Source organism: Symphalangus syndactylus, chromosome 10, assembly GCF_028878055.3.
Source record: "Symphalangus syndactylus isolate Jambi chromosome 10, NHGRI_mSymSyn1-v2.1_pri, whole genome shotgun sequence".
NCBI classification, from domain to species: Eukaryota; Metazoa; Chordata; class Mammalia; order Primates; family Hylobatidae; genus Symphalangus; species Symphalangus syndactylus.
Window position 1 is genome coordinate 37,185,911 of NC_072432.2, and position 21,878 is coordinate 37,207,788.

At 36.0% G+C, this 21,878-nt stretch overlaps 1 protein-coding gene across 5 annotated transcripts in view; it reads left to right on the forward strand.

Annotated features, from left to right (window-relative positions):
* Positions 1-21,878, forward strand: part of PPP3CA (protein phosphatase 3 catalytic subunit alpha) — a 335,211-nt gene that overhangs the window by 251,431 nt on the left and 61,902 nt on the right. For all 5 annotated transcript variants that reach the window (XM_055296907.2, XM_055296904.2, XM_055296905.2 and 2 more), the window contains exons 4-6: positions 5,735-5,846; positions 6,935-7,080; positions 11,862-12,001. In XM_055296907.2, the coding sequence (XP_055152882.1) occupies positions 5,735-5,846; positions 6,935-7,080; positions 11,862-12,001 (398 nt within the window). The remainder of the gene's footprint in view (positions 1-5,734; positions 5,847-6,934; positions 7,081-11,861; positions 12,002-21,878) is intronic.

The following is a 21,878-nucleotide window of genomic DNA, read 5'->3' on the forward strand; positions in this document are numbered from 1 at the left end:
ATGTTGCCGGGTGTGGTGGCTCAGCCTGTAATCCCAGCACTTTGGGAGGCTGAGGCAGATGGATCACGAGGTCAAGAGATCCAGACCATCCTGGCCAACGTGGTGAAACTCCATCTTTACTAAAAATACAAAAGTTAGCTGGGCATGGTGGCATGCGCCTGTAGTCTCAGCTACTCAGGAGGCTGAGGCAGGAGAATTGCCTGAACCCAGGAGGCAGAGGTTGCAGTGAGCCGAGATCATGGCACTGCACTCCAGCCTGATGACAGAGCAAGACGCCATCTTAAAAAAAAAAAAAAAAAAAAAAAGTCAAGAAGCAGTAATCACTAATTTGTTCCTCAGCAGATTTTTTTAAAGTCTACAATTAATCTAGATATTTGAACTATGAAATTTGCTATGTTTTGTTTAGTATGCTCCTTTTGAAATTCAAGCAAAGGATCAAACTGGATGTTGGTGACATATGAAGTATAGGAATTATGGGGCATTTAAAAGTTCTAAGATGCATGTATTGGAGTCCTCATCTTCAAAAACAGCTCTTTAATTAAACTTCAAGAGTCTGAGACTACAACCCAGGGACTTGTCACATATATACAAAAATGACAAAATGACTCATATGTGAAATGTTCCATTTTGATTAGACTGTGACCTTTGAGAGGCTTTGGAATGGCTCATTGATATTGTATATAAAATAGCATGGACATTTATATAAAATGTACCTACTGAAAATACTTTAAGGATTTTTTATTGTGGATTAAGGAAACTGACATTGTTAGCATGTTGTAAATGCTATTGTTTCAATGGTTTGAATGACCTCATTTATTCTTGACAGTTTTGGAAGGAACATGTAAATACGTTCCTTTTATGAGTGCAGGAACTGAGGCTCGGGGGTCACACGTGGTAAATGGCAGTGCTGGGATTCAAAGTCTGTGTTCTTCCACTAACCCCAGGCCTTTGTCGTAGTATATTCATTACATGCACCACAAAGCACCACGAAAAAAAAAAATCAGTAATGCAGAAACTGGTACACACTATTATATTTACCCATGCATGAACAAACATGTACACACGCCTTCTCCCTATCTATATAATCTGAAGATCAAAGCATTAATTATAAAATGTTCTCTGTGAGTATGATACTGTTGGTTTAAGAAAAATCCTAAAATAAGAGCTCAGTTTTCCAGCGTGTATTATCCTAACACGCTTCAAAAGGAATCTCAATTCATCTCAATAATTCAGGGCTCCACTGCAGGTATTCTCCTTTGGCTATCCTCTGGGCAAAGGGGAGCACTTCAGTTTAATTTTTACCAAGTCAGCTTTGAAGGATAATTTCAGATTTCAAACAGTCTCTGCTGGGTATATTTATAAGCACTAGGTAATGTGCTCTGGGCAGTACATAGAGCTCATTTTATGCATTACCCCCACCCCAGTCTTCTCCTTTTGCCAAAATTAGAAATCATTTCCCACAAAGTTAGCCCAAATAAGACAAGCAAGCTTTTGAGTAGTGATGAAAGAGGTAATTTTGTTTTGAGTAATAATTTGTCTTACACCAAATACTGCTCTTGCCGATGATTGCATTACACTACCTAATCTCTTTGATCAAGCATATGTGTATATATAGGTCTGTGGCTGAGTGTGTTTTTCTGAGAACACAAGGAAAAACTTAGAATTGCAAACAGAGGCACGCACAGCTGTTTCCTTCTATTCACTTCCTCAAACACCCTTTCTAGCTGTTTTGCACTACACTGCCTTGAGCTGGCTTCTCAACTTAGATCCAGATCTCAACTCCAGGCCTCAAGCAAGTTTAAGTGTGAAGAGTTGTTGTGTTTATTAGCTGTGAATTCGTAGACCAGAATGAACCACAGCAAACCAGACAATGTTCCATGCTTCTGCCTGAGAATAACAAGCAAGTGGCACAACAAGAGATGTTAGGTGACAGAGTAATGCCACAGACATGAGGAAGAAATTGCCTGGCTGTCTCCCTGTAGCCAGTCGTCTTTATAGTGCATTGCTCTTCCACTGCTGCCTGTCTACATGCTTGTCAGACCAGGCAAGTGATGTCTTAGAGAAGCTACATTTGACACATCAGGAGTTTGGATCTTTTCCCAACTGATGCAAATCCTTTACTTAGTTGTCTGCTGATTGAGAGGCAGCACTTTTGATTGGAATGTTTCACAGCACGAGTAGTTACTTTAAAGAGCTGATTAATACCTACCTAAAGCTGTCCATTTTCTTTTTTACTTCCTTGCTTCCTCTTTTACATCCTTCTTTACTTCTTTATGCAATTTTCAAGACTACTTATCATTAAAAGCATAAATTACAAAGTAAATCATTGCACTATTATCAGTGAACCAATTAACGAAGAAAATTATATTCTTAGTGCTGCTTCTTTGGGGAAGATAGGAGAAAATTAAACAGGAGAAAGCAATGTCTGTGGCAAAAAATTAATTTTAAAAATAGAGGATGCTCCATCTTTCATAATGAGTAACCTAAACTAACCTTAAAGTGTAAATATTTGTTTAATTAAGAGTCAGAATAGAAAGACAATAGGGGTCCAGTTGAAGTGATTAGCGCACCTCATTTACATCTCACCATGCAGAAAAGGCCACTGTAACACAGCCCTTTGTTTCTACCTTAACCAATTAATTCACTGAAAATTTGATTCAAATTAGCCATCTGATACCACATAGACAAAAATAAACAATTAACTAATTGTATTTCACTGCTTTCGTTGATTGTGATTTTTTTACAAGAGACTTCCCTTTTTAAAAAACTCTCAGGTTGTGATTTGCTGAAGATCTTCAGTTCTTCAGAATGTTAGAGCTTTAGACGGTAAAATAGCTGCCTGCAAGACGGTGTTGTACTTGGCAGCTCTCTCCCACCAGATGTTGAGGGAGACGCTGGCGGGGCTCCACCTCCAGTCCACCCTTGCCCTTTCCTTTACCATGCCACTTATTCCATATTGGCTGCATTTGTGGTTTTAGTCAATGTTTGGGAAGACATTTTATTCTTGTCGCAGGGGAGAAGGAAATAAAATGTGAAAAGAAGACTTATTTTTAGGGTATTTTGAGCCAAGAATTTAGAAATTGAGTTATATTCTCTCTCTCTCTCTCTTTCTGCCTTCTATTTCTCATTCTCTCTCCGTTTCTCTCCCCTCCCTACCTCCTTTCCTCGTTCCTTCCTTCCTCACTTCCTTCCTTTCTCTGCCTCCCTCCCTCCTTTCTTTCCTTCTTCATTTACAGAAAAGGAACTAATATTTCCTCAACTCCTGTCATATACTAGGTACTTTACCTCCATTAAATAATCAGAGATATTAAATGTATGTTGCATCATTTAAAAGGTGTAAATATATAGGATAGAAATATTTAGCATCGTGCATTTATATATCCCGCTTTGAGGTTTCAGTTATGAAAGAACTATGGTAATTAAGACTGGAGGGGATAAAGCCACATGCTAATGTCAGAAAAAGGTCTTTAACAGATAGCAAAAAAAGAAAATGTGGGTCCTAGAATGTGATTCCTCTAGTGGTATTTGAGTGAGGTTACAAAGTTGCAGTTTAGATTTTAATTGGAGAGGTAGAGCTTTGCCTTAAAACAAATTGTTACAGGCAAAACTAATCTAAAGAAGTCAGAATTATAATGACATTTTCAAAAGAATATTGACTAGGAGGAGGCTGAAAGGAGCCATCTGAATGCTGAAATGTAACTGGATCTGGGTAGTGGTTTCATGGGATTTGTGTAAAAATTAATCCGTGATTTGAGTTATGGATGTTTCACTGGATATATTATACTATTCTTAAAGAAAAAAAAAACTTTAAAAAAGAAGCCTAAGTGCCTTCAGAACATGTATTCTCATGAAATTATATGAATATATTTCATATAAGTGAAATACATTCAAAATAGCAATTTCAACATGCAAATATATTTTTAAAGGAGTTTTCATATCCATTCATATTCCAAACTAGACATCCTAAATTAATGACCAATTTGGAAAAATACATATATTACTTTCAGGTTAAGGTACAGCCTTAGACATTTTAAATTGGGGGCAGTCCTCCCATTGACATTAATAATAGTTTATGAATATCTTCTGTGAAATGTGAGACAAGCTTGAGTAATACAAACTCTTTTTATTGAAACATGTAAGTACAGCTATAAAACCTGATCTGTAGCAGAGACTCATTAAGCTACCGGACTACTCACTGAGGTAACAGGAAACTTTACATAAATCAACAGATCATGATGCTTTAAGGATCGCTTGTACAGGCCATTTGGTCAACTTTTCAGACATATTAATATCATTAGTCACATGAACTTTAGCTAATAACTGTAATCAGAAAGTGGTAATTAGAAACTTAATTAAAGTAACATATAATTTAATGTCAACCTATTGTTTATTTCAATCATAATTACATAGAGATAATATCTTGCTTGAACAACAAAATAATAAACATTTGTTCTGATAATTAGTATTTTCTCCAAAACTTGGGCTGTATAGTCAAACATAATTAGTTCTCACTCATTTCATAAATTATCATATAAGCTAAGAGAGATGATTACTCTTTACAAGTAGTACTACAAATAAATTGTCAGCAGCTTTTCCCTATAGATATTATCCAGGATATCTACTATATTGGAAAGCCAATTATTAATGTATAAATCTCATTGATTTTGATTTCAGATTTTAGTAACCAGAATTAGACTTGTCTCAATATTTTTGTAGTTTTTATATCTTCTTAGCTTTACTTTGGAAATACAGATTTTATGAGGATAAAAGGGTATACTTGTTTTTCAAAGCATGATTTTCTGTTCCCTATGGATTCTTAACAAATGTCAGTTGACAATAACAAATTACTGATGTTAATACTTGAATATTCCAGTTGACTTAATACTCATCCCAGGAAGGCTCTGTCAAATGTAGATGTATTCCCAACTTGGTGAATGCATGATTGACCATCATTTTTACAGACTGCAATGCCCAAGTAACTAAGTTGAGAATTTTAAGGTATATCAAATGTATCCCGTAGCTTTTAGTACAATATGATTAATGATTAATAAGTAAAATAAAGTCACTTCTCTTTATAAAGCTAATTATTTTTAAAAATTAGGTAACAGAAATGGAAAAATTGGAAAGATAAAGTACGACAAAATGAGGAGGCAAAGCATTGACAAGCTCAGCCTAACTTGAACTGCGTCTCTATTTTCTATTACTTTTCCCCATCTCTAGCTCCCTGCCTTCTTCTCTCCCAACATCTTGTCTTTTCTGTCAGTGTCTTTGGTATATAAATCTTAACATTTTGATTTGTGTGTATATTTAATTAAATCGAAGGTCAGGGAATCTCACTACACATGCCAGTATTTCTTCTCATCCTTTTACACCAGTATATTTTTATTTCTAGTATATTTTAGTTAAGTTTCTTCCCTTCCATTTTTTTTTTTAACTCCCACTCTCCTCAGGCCACGTAATTCTCCTTCTGTTGACCATAGGTAATCCATTGTTTTCTTGTGGTATATGATCCTCAGAGCATGTATGTATGTTTTAGGTGTAGGTGGACCTTGGCTTTTTACCAAAGTAATGTTTCCTGTTTGATTGTCAATATCTTCTCTACTAAGCTCCGGCCTTTTGGGGGACTTTTGGTCATGGTAACACATTTTATTCATGTCTTTATGATATGTGAGCAATGAAATGCATAAGTATTAAGGAAAAATATTTATTTTTATATTATTTTTATTTTTCTCAGTGTGTGCTGTATTTGTGGGCCTTGAAAATTCTTTACCCCAAAACACTGTTTTTACTTCGTGGAAATCATGAATGTAGACATCTAACAGAGTATTTCACATTCAAACAAGAATGTAAGTATACTTCAACCTCCTTCCTTTAACACTATATGTGCTAAACAGTAATTTTAATCAATAATAAGATACATACAATATAATCCATTGCCTAAAGTCAAAGACTTAAAGTGACACTCTTTCATATTATCCTATATTTCTTTCTAAGCATGGACATTTGTGAGAATTCAGAATTTCTTTTTAAATTAGAACTTCTTTATAAAGTGATTGAATAATTTGAATTAAGATTTGATATAATTTATCCTAAGAAACAAGTGATTTAGGGATACTGCTATTTGGAACAATAATTCTACTCATTAATCTGACATTACTCAAGAAACGCAAATGGAGGGCAAATTCAACCCTATGCCTCTGTTTTGGACCCAGTAAATGAATACTAGCTTCTAGTGAATCTTATAAAACTGAAGATGATGTCATTCTTTAGACATAGACACTAGGAGTGTGGGGTGCTTTTTTCAACTTATTTTTCCTCCTTAAAATTTTTCTTATTATTCACTCAATCTTACAAAGATATAAAACGTTATATTTTTGTTTTATATATAAATACAGTTAAATGGAAGAGCAGGGAATCTCTATACATATCAATATTTTTCTCTTTCATTTAGTCCTATATTCAAGGGAGCATAAAGACTTCTCCTCTTAAAACATTAGATATAAGTCATGGGAAAAGCAACGTGAGTAAGATAGAAACAGCTTTAGAAAATGTCTTGCCATCTGCTTTTCTACAATATCATTAAGGAATATCAAGCAGCTTTATGGCTGTTTTTCTATTGGTCTTCCAGTTGTTCATGTACATTTTTTTGGTGAGACATCTGCAGATAAATAGCCAGAAGGTATATAAAAATTCTCTTGCTGTACAAAAAGTTATGAAAATTATACAGTATGAATTAATGAATGACAAAAACAGGAAACACTAGATATAAAAGATTAATATGTTACTTTCAAAAAATCTTAATTATGTTTTGGAATTTTGCAGTATGTGCCTTTATGTTAATAATATGGTCCTAGCAAGAAAACTTCTCAAAAAACCAAAACTCAGTGAGATAATCCTTATAAAACATAAGTTTTTTTTTTATCACTTCTAAAAGGTAAAATAAAGTATTCAGAACGCGTATATGACGCCTGTATGGATGCCTTTGACTGCCTTCCCCTGGCTGCCCTGATGAACCAACAGTTTCTGTGTGTACATGGTGGTTTGTCTCCAGAGATTAACACTTTAGATGATATCAGAAAAGTAAGTTTTGTTATTTTCCAAGTCTAATCATTTTGTGCGCTACAGTAATAAATAGAAGACATTAATTACCCTGCCTTTATCACTGACTTTATGCTTTTGAGTTCAAATAATTTAAAGTGGTCATGAATCTCTCCTTTGTGTTAAATTTTTATCTAGAAAGAGAGATATGTTTATACTTGGAAGAATTTTTATCTCTACAACCTCAGGGTTGGTCTTACCATCTGACATGTGTCTTTGGAAATATAAAATATTTGACCTCTAAATAAAATATACCTTATCATTTCCATTTGGCTTTTTTCAAACAATCCGTTGTATATGCATGATGTATTATGCTAGAAATGTTGCTTTGCCCTTGGGAAAATATCATAACATAACCATTAAACTGTGCTCATTTTATAGTTTTTTAAAAATCTATTTGTTACAACTTGAAACTTTTAAGTAGCAATCTAACAAGGACAATGATAATATTCTATTAATTTTATTGAGTGGCTAGGTGAAAACTGGACTTTTAAGGAAGTATTTGTAAGAAGTTTTTAAGAAGTACTCCAGTTTAGCATTGGCTATTAACAGTTGTTTAAACCAGCAAAAAGATGAGTTACATTGAATGTGGAAGTGGATTGTGTCTCTTTCTTGAGTAAATCTAATAACATGGGATAGTTTTATGTAGTACAATAGACGATCTTTAATTTCTTTGGTTATGTTTCTAACTCTGATGATTGCAATGATGTAAGGGAAAAAATAGAGAGTAATAAAAAATCTCAGTGTATTTTTCTTGGTGCCAGAATCGGACCAAAGAGAGAAAGTGATGTAAATGTTTTCTTAGGTCATTTTAAAATAATATTACATGGAATTATTTTACAGTATGATAATTTCTTCACATTAATATTTATAACATATGTTATTGAAAATTTGTGCCCACCATTAAGCTTTCTGTCTAGGAAATCTAAGCCAAATTTTTTCTGGAGGAATTATAAACAGTTGAAAACTGTATTTATCTTCTTTCCTCTACTTTTAGAGACCTAAGAAAATACGCTTGTACTTATCCCATAGAACAGAGGCGTGGAAATAATTCTAACCTTTTATTATTATTCTCACCAGTAATTTTAGCAAGAATAAATTGGTCACATTGTTCTAAATTACTGTATTTGAACTATAAAGATTGGAATTTTGCTGAGATTTCTTCTAAAGATACATACTACTCAGTATATATTTAAGCCTAATGTATGATAGGTAGACTTTGGCTTCAAATAAGTGATGCACTAATCTCAAGGTGTACAGAATTTATTTCTTAAGTTATAGTTTCACTTAAGAATAACCATGGGCACAATTCAAATTCTAGATCTTGCTTATCATTAGGGGCATTCATACAAAGACTCCCTTTGTGTCACTTGTTTGATTGATTGCCATTTAATTGTTTTTTTCCATTTCGTCTGAGTTTGGAAACCTAATTGCTAAGTCTGAGAAGTCTATATGCTGAACAACATTTGCAAGTTAGTTCTATCAGCTGCCATAAGTTATTAAATTAGTAAACACTGTTGTCCCATTGTGTTCAGTGGAGAAGGAAAGCAAATATTTTATCTATTCCTGTATCCAGGTATCATATTAACCTGATAACCACTTACTGAAATCGGTTTGGAAAATGAAAAAGGTCAAATTACAAATAAGTATAGTAGTTTGTGTTAGCAAATGATGGGCATGAAAGACATGCATTTATGTTTTATTCTCTTGCCTTGATCAAATTTCATGGCCTTGGTTGGAAGATGAGAAACTTGCTAAGTGTCCTGCTTAAAAGGGGGATTAGTGGCCGGGCGCGGTGGCTCACGCTTGTAATCCCAGCACTTTGGGAGGCCGAGGCGGGCGGATCACGAGGTCAGGAGATCGAGACCACAGTGAAACCCCATCTCTACTAAAAATACAAAAAATTAGCCGGGCGTGGTGGCGGGCGCCTGTAGTCCCAGCTACTCGGAGAGGCTGAGGCAGGAGAATGGCGTGAACCTGGGAGGCGGAGCTTGCAGTGAGCCGAGACTGCGCCACTGCACTCCAGCCTGGGCGACAGAGCGAGACTCCGTCTCAAAAAAAAAAAAAAAGGGGGGATTAGTGAAAACTTCACTCAAAGTAGTGTTTTCATTATTTGAACAACACTGATACACTGAATAGAGTTCTATACTGTAGTGAATAAATAGAAAGGATAGGGCTATTGTACTATTTTGTTTAAGACGCAATCACCAGCAAAAAGGTTGTAAACCTCTACTACAAAATGAATAACCATTTTCATATAGCTCTCATTCGTAGTGTTTCTTTAATACGTTTGTTAATGAAACTCATGGTTTTCAGGAAATACTTTGGTAAATTATGAGTGTATTTACATACCATAAGTCTCTACTACCATGAACTCAATATTCTTTTAAAGTTCATTAGTTTTTAGAGAAAAATTACTTTCAGGTAAAATAAAACATTCAAGTATAAAACATTCAAGTTCTTCCTATCACTGAGGTTCAAGTGTTCAAGTATAAAAATAATGTGTTTACTTTCCTATTGGAAAGAAAATGCATGCTTTTTATTTTAAAATTGAAGCAAAAGCACAATAAATAAACCTTGTTTCCTGCTCTGTGTCTTTGTGTCCATTTTTGCAAGACACTGTTTCACACTTCTATAGAGCATAGAGCATTGGTCTTTGCTCTATATTTAAAGTACAGTAGAGATGTGATGCTGGTTCAGTATAAAATCGTTTCTTTCTGGGCCAAGCGTGGTGCCTCACGCCTGTAATCCCAGCACTTTGGGAGGCCGAGGCAAGTGGATCATGAGGTCAGGAGTTCGAGACCGGCTTGACCAACATGTTGAAACACCATCTCTACTGAAAATACAAAAATTAGCCAGGCATGGTGGCGCGCGCCTGTAATCCCAGCTACTCAGGAGTCCGAGGCAGGAGAATTTCTTGAACCCGGGAGGTGGAGGTTGCAGTGAGCCAAGATCATGCCACTGCACTCCAGCCTGGGTGACAGAGGGAGACTCCATCTCAAAAACAAGAATGTTTCTTTCTGCATGAATGTAACCAGCTCATTCTGTAATCTGATGGATTTTTTTTTAAATAAATAAACTTCACATCATAAATTAAGTAGATTTTTTAAAATATCACCTAATATCCCTAGGACTTACTTCCCAGGATATTTTAGATATTATATTCAATTTTCGTACATATCATTAAGCTCTGCACATGGCCAGAAAATGATTTTTAAGTTTTTATCTTGCCATATATCAATTCGAGCTTTTTTGTATTTGTTTATTTTTACTGTCAATTACATTAACTTTTAGAATGCACTGTTTACTTTCTCCAGAATAAATGTTATATTCTGGTAGCTTTGCAGACCTTTAGTTGGGGATTCATATTAATCAGAAACTTTCCCCTCCTCTACTGTCCTACCCTTAATAACTTCTTGATTTTCAGAAAGAAGTTCTGCATTTTTAGGGACAAGTATTATTTTTCTTGAATGTATTGTTCCAAAAGCATAAATTATTTAAATCTCTTAAACAAGTTTAAGTTTGCAATGAATATTTTGTGGCTAACAGAATGGTTGAAATATAGTCTTGTTTTACTGAAGTTTTTCATTGGGTATTGAAAATGTAAAATATTGCCTCATTCTCTGTAGATACTAATAAAAAGTAGTGTGCAACAAAACCATTACTTACATCTTGTATGTCCCAGAAAAAAAAAAATAGACAATTTGATTAGTTGTCAGCAAAATATGTTCACTTGTCTTCATTGGATTTTTAAAAAATATTAATATGAAGAATATCAATTCTTAATAGATTTTCATAGCTATTATATGCTTTCATTCAAGAGCCTTTATAATATCTGCTGATTCACCAAAGATCCTTTAATTGCAGTTAAATCAGGATAAACTAAAGTGTTTAAAATTTATCGTGATATGTTATTTCCAGTGATTATGTTTCTAATATGCCTTCTAAATGCACCTTTTAAAATTGAAATGTGAGTTCACTAAACATTTATAGCTGGAAAATGGATTTCATATGAAGGCTTCAGGTAAAATTATAAAGCTTAGAACTGTGAACTGAAGAATGACCCGCTAAAGTTGAGTTTATTTTACTGCTTATCATTACTCATATTTGTACCCATTAAGATCAACTACAGGAGGCTTGTAGTTTATCATTAGAAACCTAGATAGCCCATAATGAAGTAGAATCCACAATATCATATAGCAAGTGGCTACTTTTAAAGTAAAAGCCATCTTTTCTCAAAATCATGTTCTTAAATATAAAGTAAATAACATAAGCATGAAAACTAGGAGTTGTTTTCCATCCAAACTTCTAAATCGTAGTTTAATAGAGGCAGTAATAGGAATTTTCCCAAAGAAAGTAATTCTCAATAAATGAAACAGGGGTAAAGTCATAATAACTGGTCATGACAAAAACACTTAGATAGATTAAGTAAGTAAGGAGAGAAGGATAAAATGTAGAATAGGAGAAACAAGAAACTGCGAAATCTAGAGATAATAGAGGCAAGAGGGAGGTAAAGGGTTAGATGAAGATAGATACTAAATGATCGCATCAGAAGGAAGCTGGGAAGAAAGTTGGAGAGAGATGAAGGATAGGAAAACGAGTAGGAAGAAGGACAGGAAGAGAGAGAGAGGTAGAGGATATTTCACCCTGAACTGTAGCTGGGGAGAAGAGGATGGGTTCTGCACAGTGCTTGTTTCTTGTATTGTCAGAATTCTAAGTTTCCAAAGATTAGTATTTTGCTCTCTGTCTTCTATTTTTCTTAGTTAGACCGATTCAAAGAACCACCTGCATATGGACCTATGTGTGATATCCTGTGGTCAGACCCCCTGGAAGATTTTGGAAATGAGAAGACTCAGGAACATTTCACTCACAACACAGTCAGGGGGTGTTCGTACTTCTACAGGTGAGAATAGAGAGCTTGCTCTCTGGAACACGTTTGCATCATAATGCTAGGATTTATCAGTCCATGTGTTTGATTTATTTATAATGTTTGTATTACTTCTTTAATATAAATGAAAGGCTCACTAGCATTTATAAAATGAAAATATAAATAAATGAATAAGTGAGTAAATAAATGTGAAATATGTATATATACATATAGAGGTGTACTTTGGGGATGTTAAAGATTTGATTCTAGACCACCACAATAAAGCAAATATTGCAATAAAGCAAGTCATTATTTTTTTGGTTTCTCAGTGCATATAGAAGTTATGTTTATACTATACTGTAGTCTATTAAGTGTACAATAGCATTGTATCTAAAAAAATAAAAACAAATGTACATACCTTAATCAGAAAACACTTCATTGCTAAACAGGGCTCATGATCGTCTGAGCCTTCAGCTAGTCATCAGCTTTTTGCTAGTGGAGGATCTTGCCTCGAAGTTGATGGTTACTGACTAATCAGGGTGGTAGTTTCTTTCTCAAAAGAAGACATTTATGTGGCCAAAAAACAATGAAAAAATGCTCATCATCACTGGTCATTAGAGAAATGCAAATCAAAACCACAATAAGATACCATCTCATGCCAGTTAGAATGGCGATCATTAAAAAGTCAGGAAACAACGGATGCTGGAGAGGATGTGGAGAAATAGGAACACTTTTACACTGTTGGTGGGACTGTAAACTAGTTCAACCATTGTGGAAGACAGTGTGGCTATTGCTCAAGGATCTAGAACCAGAAATACCATTTGACCCAGCAATCCCATTACTGGGTATATACCCGAAGGATTATATATCAATCTACTATAAAGACACATGTATATGCATGTTTATTGCAGCACTATTTACAATAGTAAAGACTTGAAACTAACCCAAATGCCCATCAATGATAGATTGGGAAAAGAAAATGTGGTACATATACACCATGGAATACTATGCAGCCATAAAAAAGGATGTGTTCATGTCCTTTGCAGGGACATGGATGAAGCTGGAATCCATAAGAACTATTATTTTTGCCTCAGTGCAACAAAGTATCACAAGAACAGAAAACCACCTCATGTTCTCACTCATAGGTGGGAGCTGAACAAAGAGAACATATGGGCACAGGGAGGGGGAACATCACACACTGGGGCCTGTCAGGGGGTGAGGGGCTAGGGGAAGGATATCATTAGGAGAAATATCTAATGTAGATGACGGGTTGATGGGTGCAACAAACTGCCAGGGCACATGTATACCTATGTAACAAACCTGCACTTTCTGCACATGTACTCCAGAACTTAAAAAAATACTCCAGTATAAAAAAAAAAAAAAAAACTGTACCAAAAAAAATCCAACACCAGCCTTGATTGTTTTAATTCAATTATGTTATCACATTTAAAAGTTTTACCAGTTTCTGTAACTCAAATCAGAAAAACAACTTTACATTGGTTAATTCAGTCATTTAATTCCTTCTTACATGTGTTTATCAGGCTTCCTGGATAATTTAAAATAAGCATTTTTACAGTATATAGGAACCATAGTATATTTATTTTTAGGACTTTGACAAGCCAAGTTGAAAATATTTTTATAATAATTTTTACATTTACAAATCGCTAGAGATTTTACCCATTACATGACATTTTATAACACTTCAGAAAGTAATCTGCAACACGATTAGGTTTCTGCATGACCTCACCATCTTCCTGATGTGTCACCTCAGTTTTATCCTCCCAGATGTGACCATCCTCAGTTTCACTAAAGTCTCTTATCATTATACATACAGCTTATGTGAACATTGTGAGAGTGAAAGAGAAAAGAGGTTATGAAGAAGTTGAGAATTTTAAATTTTAGAATACTTATTCCTCTTCTCTTCTCCTTCCTCCTCCTCTTCTTCTTCTTCATTATTATTATTATTGTTATTAGATACTTAAAAACCTAACCTGATGTTCCCTGAAGTTAATGCTCAATTCCAGCCCTGGCAGCTAAGCTGATGGCAAGGCTGGAAGAATTCTGTAAAATACATCCAGTTGTGTATCTTCTGTCTCTAGAGTAAGCAAATATCCTTCTATACAACGTTGATCTGATGCCTATTTAGTAGTAGGACATTTTGTTCCATATACTAAGTTTTTCTTATGGGGGAAAAAAAGTTTTTTTATCTGTTGATGTGATTGATAAATTAAAGCTCATGAATAGAAAATCTTGTGCACTATAAAGCGTCTTTCAAAGTATAGTTTATATGAATATTAACAGAGAGGTTTATTCTAAGCATATTTATTTTAAAAATTTATAGTTCACTTCTATATTTGGAAATGTGGTTTAATGAATCCATTTTAGCTGAATTGAAGATGCATGGTATAATATTTCTGAAAAGCCTAAAATTTATATTCAGTAATTAATTTGGGAGTAATCTTTTATTAAAGATGTTTAGACTTATAGTGAAAAGTTGGCATTGTTAAAGTACGTCAAAGTTATGTATTCAGTTTTCCAAAGCTAGTGTTAACTTTCTAATTATACCCTAGATGTTTAAATTACCTGTTTGATATCACAGAGTTATACTTCAGTAACATAATATCAAACAAAACTCAAACTCTTGATTTTGATATTGAGTCCTGTTGCGTTAATAATAGTATAGCATTCTATTAGTTTTCGTGTCAGCTGTTCAAATCATATTCTAAGCAGAGTCCCATACTGAACTTATATAATACTGAACTTATATAATATTATGGCATTAGACACAGATGTGTGTATATATTATGTGTATATATTATAATATAGACACAGATATGTGTCTATATTATGGCATTAGACACAGATGTGTGTATGTATTTATAAAATAAATATATAGAATATATTTAGAATAAAGTCTACCATCTTTAATAATAGAGGATAATCAGAGAATTAAACATATTTTCACTTTTGTTTTCAACATTATGATTATTTCACTTGTCTCATTAAACATCCTTTTTTTTTTTTTGAGACAGAGTCTCACTCTGTCACCTAGGCTGGAGTGCAGTGGTGCGATCTCGGCTCACCACAACGTCTGCCTCCCGGGTTCAAGCGATTCTCCTGTCTCAGCCTCCCAAGTAGCTGGGATTACAGGCATGTGCCACCATGCCTGACTAATTTTGTATTTTTAGTAGAGATGGGGTTTCTTTCTCCATGTTGGTCGGGCTGGTCTCAAACTCCTGACCTCAGGTGATCCATCCACCTCGGCCTCCCAAAGTGCTGGGATTACAGGCATGAGCCACTGCACCCAGCCTCATTAAACATTCTTAATAAATAATGATTTTTAGCCATGGCAAGTATAGATTATGTAAATTGCTGAATATCTAAATCTGTGGCCTATATATAGACTGACTAATGTCAAAGCAGTCTGGATTATGTTTTATCTAAGGAGGAGAAAAATGTCTGTCATTCTCCTACAGCTTTTTGGTCCTTTTGTCTTTAGTGCCATCTTGAAAGTCTGAAGGCATCCTCTGGGATTATGGTTTATAAAGTGGATCTAGATGGGCACAAGCAAGCCATGAAATTGGTAGAGAACCTTAGTGGCAATTACCAGTTTGAGTTATTGGCAGGTATTTTGATCCACAACTCTCAGTTTTATTTAACATTTGTATGTGTAGTTTGTGTGTTTACTTTGCTATGCCATCCTATCCACTATCTAATATGTTATCTGGGCCATTATTTAAATAAAATAAAGTTACGCAGAAAATATGCATCAGTCAGAATTTAACACTGTTCCTGAGTTATATTAGATAGGCAGTGTGACAGAGAGGAAAGAATCCATAAGATCTATGATTTTGCCACAGTGTACCATTATCTTTAGAATCTTAGACCAGAGTTTGCACACTCAAATAATACCTATAATGTTCAGGCAGATAGTTGAGATACTTGGAGCAGGGCAAGTGTTAGATTCTGGAGATTAGTGAGGATCATGACAAATTTTCATTTCATGTAGACCAATGAAAACTGGCAGCTGGATTTGGCGGTTACGTTATCAATCTGTATTTCTGCCTTGGATGAATCATATAAGCTTTGTATCCTGGGTTTACCTTGCTTCAAAATGAGTGAGTTAAGGCTGGGCGCGGTGGCTCACGCTTGTAATCCCAGCACTTTGGGAGGCCGAGGCGGGCGGATCACGAGGTCAGGAGATCGAGACCACGGTGAAACCCCATCTCTACTAAAAATACAAAAAATTAGCCAGGCGTGGTGGCAGGCGCCTGTAGTCCCAGCTACTCGGAGAGGCTGAGGCAGGAGAATGGCGTGAACCCGGGAGGCGGAGCTTGCAGTGAGCCGAGATCGCGCCACTGCACTCCAGCCTGGGCGACAGAGCGAGACTCCGTCTCAAAAAAAAAAAAAAAAAAAAAATGAGTGAGTTAAATTAGACACCCTAAAGCTCTTTTAAACTCTGAAATTTTAGGGGTATCTTGACAGTGATTTTGAAGTGTTTTGGAAGCTACAGGTGGCAACTCACTCAAATCACTACTGGTCCCTTAATCACAAATCAGCAGCATTCTCTTCTCACACTGCCCAGCTTCTCTGCAGCAGTTGACACTCTTATCAGCCGCTTCCATCTTGAAATCCTCTGGTTCCTTCTTGTTTATATATCCTGATTCTCCTCTGACTTATCAGGGCGATCCCTGTCTCTTCCTGATGCCTCTTGTTTTGTCTTCCTTCTGCTTTTGACATTTTTTTCTTCACACTTTCCTCTAGGAACCTCACCTATACCCACTTCCCTAGATTCACTGTAAACTGTAAACTCTATGGCCAGTTCCCGAATCTATGTCTAGCCCGCTTCATCTCTTTATCTTTCCTGAGCTCAATTCCTGTATGTCTAGTTGTCTGCTGGAACTTCTTATCTAGGGATTCCATTTTCACCTTAACCTAAACTCACCTTGCCTGAAAGGGCTTATTTACTTTCCCACTTGCTTAATCCCCACTGAAAATTCCTCCTGTTTTTTGTTTGTTTGTTTTTTGTTTACTGTTCATTCTCCCAGCCATGCAGACTAACAGGTGTCTTTGCTTTTTCCTCTTCAATTGAAATCACCACCAGTCATCACATCTTTATAAATATCACAAGCATCTAAACCATGCTGCCTTTCGTCTTTCCCACTGTGAGTTCAAGACCTTTATTTTTAGTCTATTGAAATCACACCTGAGCTCTCTGCTTCCACTTTCATTGGTATCCTCCCTCTTCCCTCTGCCCAATGCATACTGTTCCATTCATGGGTATCTTTTTTGAGAATTTTTTCACTCATTCAATTATTTAGCACACATTAGCTGAGCATTTACTGTAGTATATTCTCTCTACTAAGTTTTTGTGTTTTTTTTTTTTTTTTTTTTTTTTTTTTTTTTGAGACGGAGTCTGGCTCTCTCGCCCAGGCTGGAGTGCAGTGTCGTGATCTCGGCTCACTGCAAGCTCTGCCTCCCGGGTTCACACCATTCTCCTGCCTCAGCCTCCCAAGTAGCCGGGACTACAGGTGCCCGCCACCACCCCAGGCTAATTTTTTATATTTTTGGTAGAGATGGGGTTTCACTGTGTTAGCCAGGGTGGTCTTGATCTCCTGACCTTGTGATCCGCCCGCCTCGGCCTCCCAAAGTGCTGGGATTACAGGCGTGAGCCAAGGTGCCCGGCCTCTCTCTACTAAGTTTTACAGATGCTGAGTCCCTGCCTTCAAGAAAATGGCAGTCCAGTAGCAGAGCCCATGAAGCAGAAACAGACAAGTAAAATACAAAGTGAATAGTGCTGTCATTAGAAATGTGCAGGCTATTACACACACACACACATATGCACACACACACACAGGTTGGTGGGGAGGGGGAGACAGAGACAGACGATCTGAGTGAGTGTATTGGGAATCCTAACCCCAAAGGGGAATGGATTAGGTTCAAGGGACTATTCATGATGAAGGCATTGGCAGAACTGAGTTTTAAAGGATTAGTAGAACATCTCCAACCAGAGTCATTGGGGAAGATTTTTGCAGGCCGGGAAAGGGGCATCATGAAAATATGAAGGGAAGTAACACTGGGAATTCTGCAGAGAATGTCACCTGATCTTACTTCACCTCTACTCCCAAATTACATTAGCTGCTTCATTATCTGTTAAAACTGAACATTCATATTACCAAGCTATTCTACTCCTATTTTATATCCTTTAGAAATGTGTCTATAAGTGCATCAAAAGACATGTGCAAGATTAATCATAACAGCCAAGAAATGAAAACTCAGATATCCATTTAGTAGAATGAATAATAAATTCTAATATATTTATACAACTAAATACAGCAAATGAGAATGAGCTAAGTAAAGCTACACATAATAACATGGTTAAAGATCCCAAGCATAATGACGAGTGAAAGAAGCCAGATAGGGACCAGTATATACGGTATGATTCCACTGAAATAAGAGTTCAACATCAGAGAAAACTAATCTTTCATGCTATAAGCCAGGATACTGGCTATCCATAGAGAGGAGGTGACAGTAAGAGAGATATGAGGAGTTTCTGGGACTTGATAATGTTCTGTGTCTTGATCAGAGTGCAGGTTCCAAGGGTGTTCACTTTGTGAAAGGTCATCAAATTAATTTTTGCCTTTTTCTGTATAGATGTTTTACTTTACTAAAAAGTTTGCCTTAAATAAAAACTGCTTGCCACTTCTGAACTTAAATTCCGGAAAAGTTCTGGCAGGAAGAGTTGGCCCCTTAGGACTTGATCCCCAATGGACAAAAATGAAATTAGATCAAGAACCCTGGGGCAAAAAAGAAACACAGCAAGTCCTAGGAAAAGGTAGGTCTGACAGCATCCAGGTAGCCCCCAGGACACTCCCGGACTAAGTACCCATTCCCAGGCCCCAAGAAGCAGAGGAGGAGTTGAACAATCAGGCAGGGTCTTCCCTATTACTGGATCTGGAAGAGGGTAAGGACACCAAAGAGACTGTGGCTTCCTCCTTGTGTATTGGCAAGGGATTACAGGCTGCCTGCCTGCCTCTGCTTTGCCGAAGCACTGAGGGAGGAGGGAAAGAAACCCTTTGCATCTCTCACCTGCTTGACTGCCCCTATTGAAGCTACTTCAGCAATTGAGCATAAGCCCCAGTAAGCCAACAGATTGCTGCTAAGCATTTAAGATATGAAAATGCAAATGAAAAAGCAGTGTTCCTCTCCTAAGGCATTCACTATTGCTGGAGCACAGAAGTATAAATATAATTTACACTACAACATGATAAGTGATATATTAGATACATATATTGTAGGAACACAGTGGATACAGCAGTTGTGTACACCTTAGGTGAGATAGCCTTGAAGAGAATGCTTCACAGGTGATAACTTGTGAAGACTTGGCAGAAGAATAGGCCTTTCCAGGAGGAAAAACTGCACAGGGAAATTATCCATAAAGGCATAAAAACATTTAAAAAAAAACATTTTAATAATGCCCACTAGCTATGTCATGGCTAAAGAGTCTTACATCTGGGAAATTAAACTCAAGGTTGAAAATATAGTTCAATATGATATAGAAACAAATACAAGAGAATAAGCAGAATCAATCTAATAGTAACTATTTGCTCTACTGCCAAGCCAATTTTTCTACCGTTTATCACATTTTTTTCTTTTCTACCTTCCTTACCTTTGTTCCTGTTCACTCAGCTTCCGATGATCCCTCCTCTTTTCTGAGCAGAATTCTAACCCCTTTCCTATCTACCAATCTGCATACATCATTCTCTTTAATATATAACAAAAGATAGATATTTTTCAAAAAGATTTCTCTGATTAATTTCAGATCCTTTCTTGCTTGCTTTATAATATCTTTATAAAACTTCTATTTTATCTTCAATGTGTTTTATAATACAGTAGTTTTTTAAAAATATTTTTTATAATGCTTTATGTTCCTAAGATAATAAATACCCTTAGGACAGAAACCTGCCTTGAACTTATTCCGCCCCTCCCTGTAGCTAATACTGTCTTCTAACAAATGGAACAATCATCACTGGGCCTCTACTAAATTACTGGGGAATAAGTGATTTTTCATCTCTTTGGGATGTTTAGGTGTTAGCAATATGCTTTTTCCTGCCGTTCTCTCTCTCTTGCTCTTTCTCTCTCTCTCTGTGTGTGTGTGTGTGTGTGTGTGTGTGTGTGTGTATGTACATAGTGCTTTTCAGCTTGAACATTTTGTGATTTGTGATCATTTCCATTAAAAAGCATAACAGTGGAGCAGAGTTTCTGTTTCTCTTTTCTAATACTATTAGAAACTTCTGTATATCCTAGGTAAGTAGTTCAGCAACAGTGGGAATCTAGATGATATTCAAGTATTGTCTAGATTTATGAGGAAAATGTTGGTATTTCTTTGAAAAGCTGAGTATATGATGGCATATGTTTTGAAAGTGTCTAAAGTTTTTCTTCAAAATGAATTCCCTCCAAGTCAGTAATGCAAATACTTCCCACTTAATGCTGTTAACCTAGCAAATTGGCACTTGATTAATTTTATTTTTTTCAGATTTCCATTAAAAATCAGGTGTATATTTTCATGGGGAAAAACTTAGCTTAAACACATAAGGGTATCAAACTTAGTGTGAAGAAAATATTTTAAAATTATTCTTTCTTAAGAATAGTATAAGTTGTTCCAAAAGGGCAAATAAGAAAGAGCAACTAAATCATTTGCCAAGGGCAAAAAAGTGACAGACATAGTCAGGCAACCTGTCTGACAGTGGTAACAAAACAATATACTTCTATACAGAGGCATTGTGAAGGCACAAGGAATTTAAGTGAAGGCCTCAAAAAAAGAAAAAAGGGAAGGAACATTTATTGAGAACCTATTCTGTGCCTCTTAGCTGAGCCTTTTATAGCTAATATATACCAAACAAATCTGCTGTTTTTGAAAGACCAACCAGTATCTCTGAAAGTAAAGTGGTTTTTTCTTTGTTTTTTTTTTGTTGTTGTTGTTGTTTATTTTTTTCTCTGACACACACTTATCTGGAAAGGTCGTATATTCACTTTTCTTTAAGCAGAACAGAAGCCTTTGAAGACACATGTTGGTCAACACCTGATTCTGGGTACCATATGGGCATGTTTCCATGCAGAGACTGGGCCATCCTCTCCAGTTTCTAAGATACACTCATGTTCATCAGTTAGGTGTTTTATTTATTGAATTGACTGAGGACAACTAGGAAGTGGAGGCCCCGTGGTTATCTTCTCTTTTTCTCCCTTTCTCTTGCAAAACACACCACACATGGGCACATGAAGAGAGACTGTTTTCAGTTTCAGATCCCTTTTTGCCAAAGAACTGAATCTTTTTTATAGTCAGTATCTCTATAACTGTATGTTATCTTTTTTTTTTTTTTTTTTTTTTTGAGATGGAGTTTCGCTCTTGTCGCCCAGGCTGGAGCACAAAGTGTGTTCTTGACTCACTGCAACCTCCACCTCCTGGGTTCAAGCAGTTCTCCTGCCTCAGCCTCCTGAGTAGTTGGGATTACAGGTGCCCACCCCTAAGCCTGGCTAGTTTTTTGTATTTTTAGTAAGAGAGAGAGTTTCACCACATTGGCAAGGCTGGTCTCGAACTCCTGACCTCAGGTGATCTGCCTGCCTCTGCCTCCCAAAGTGCTAGGATTACAGGCATGACCCACCACACCTGGCCAACTGTATGTTATCTTAATGATAATTTTTTCCTGTTGGTCAGGGAATTTGTACAAAATGTGTAACACAGAAACTATCTTTTCTTTTATAATGAATTATTTGAATAACATACATTACTAGAATGTTTCCCTGCAGTGCTATTTTTATAATTGATGAATGTTTTCAGTGGTATATATTTTAAGTTCTAGTGAATATTTGTAGTTTGAATATTGGTTTTCTGTACCTTGATTTGCTTTGTCAA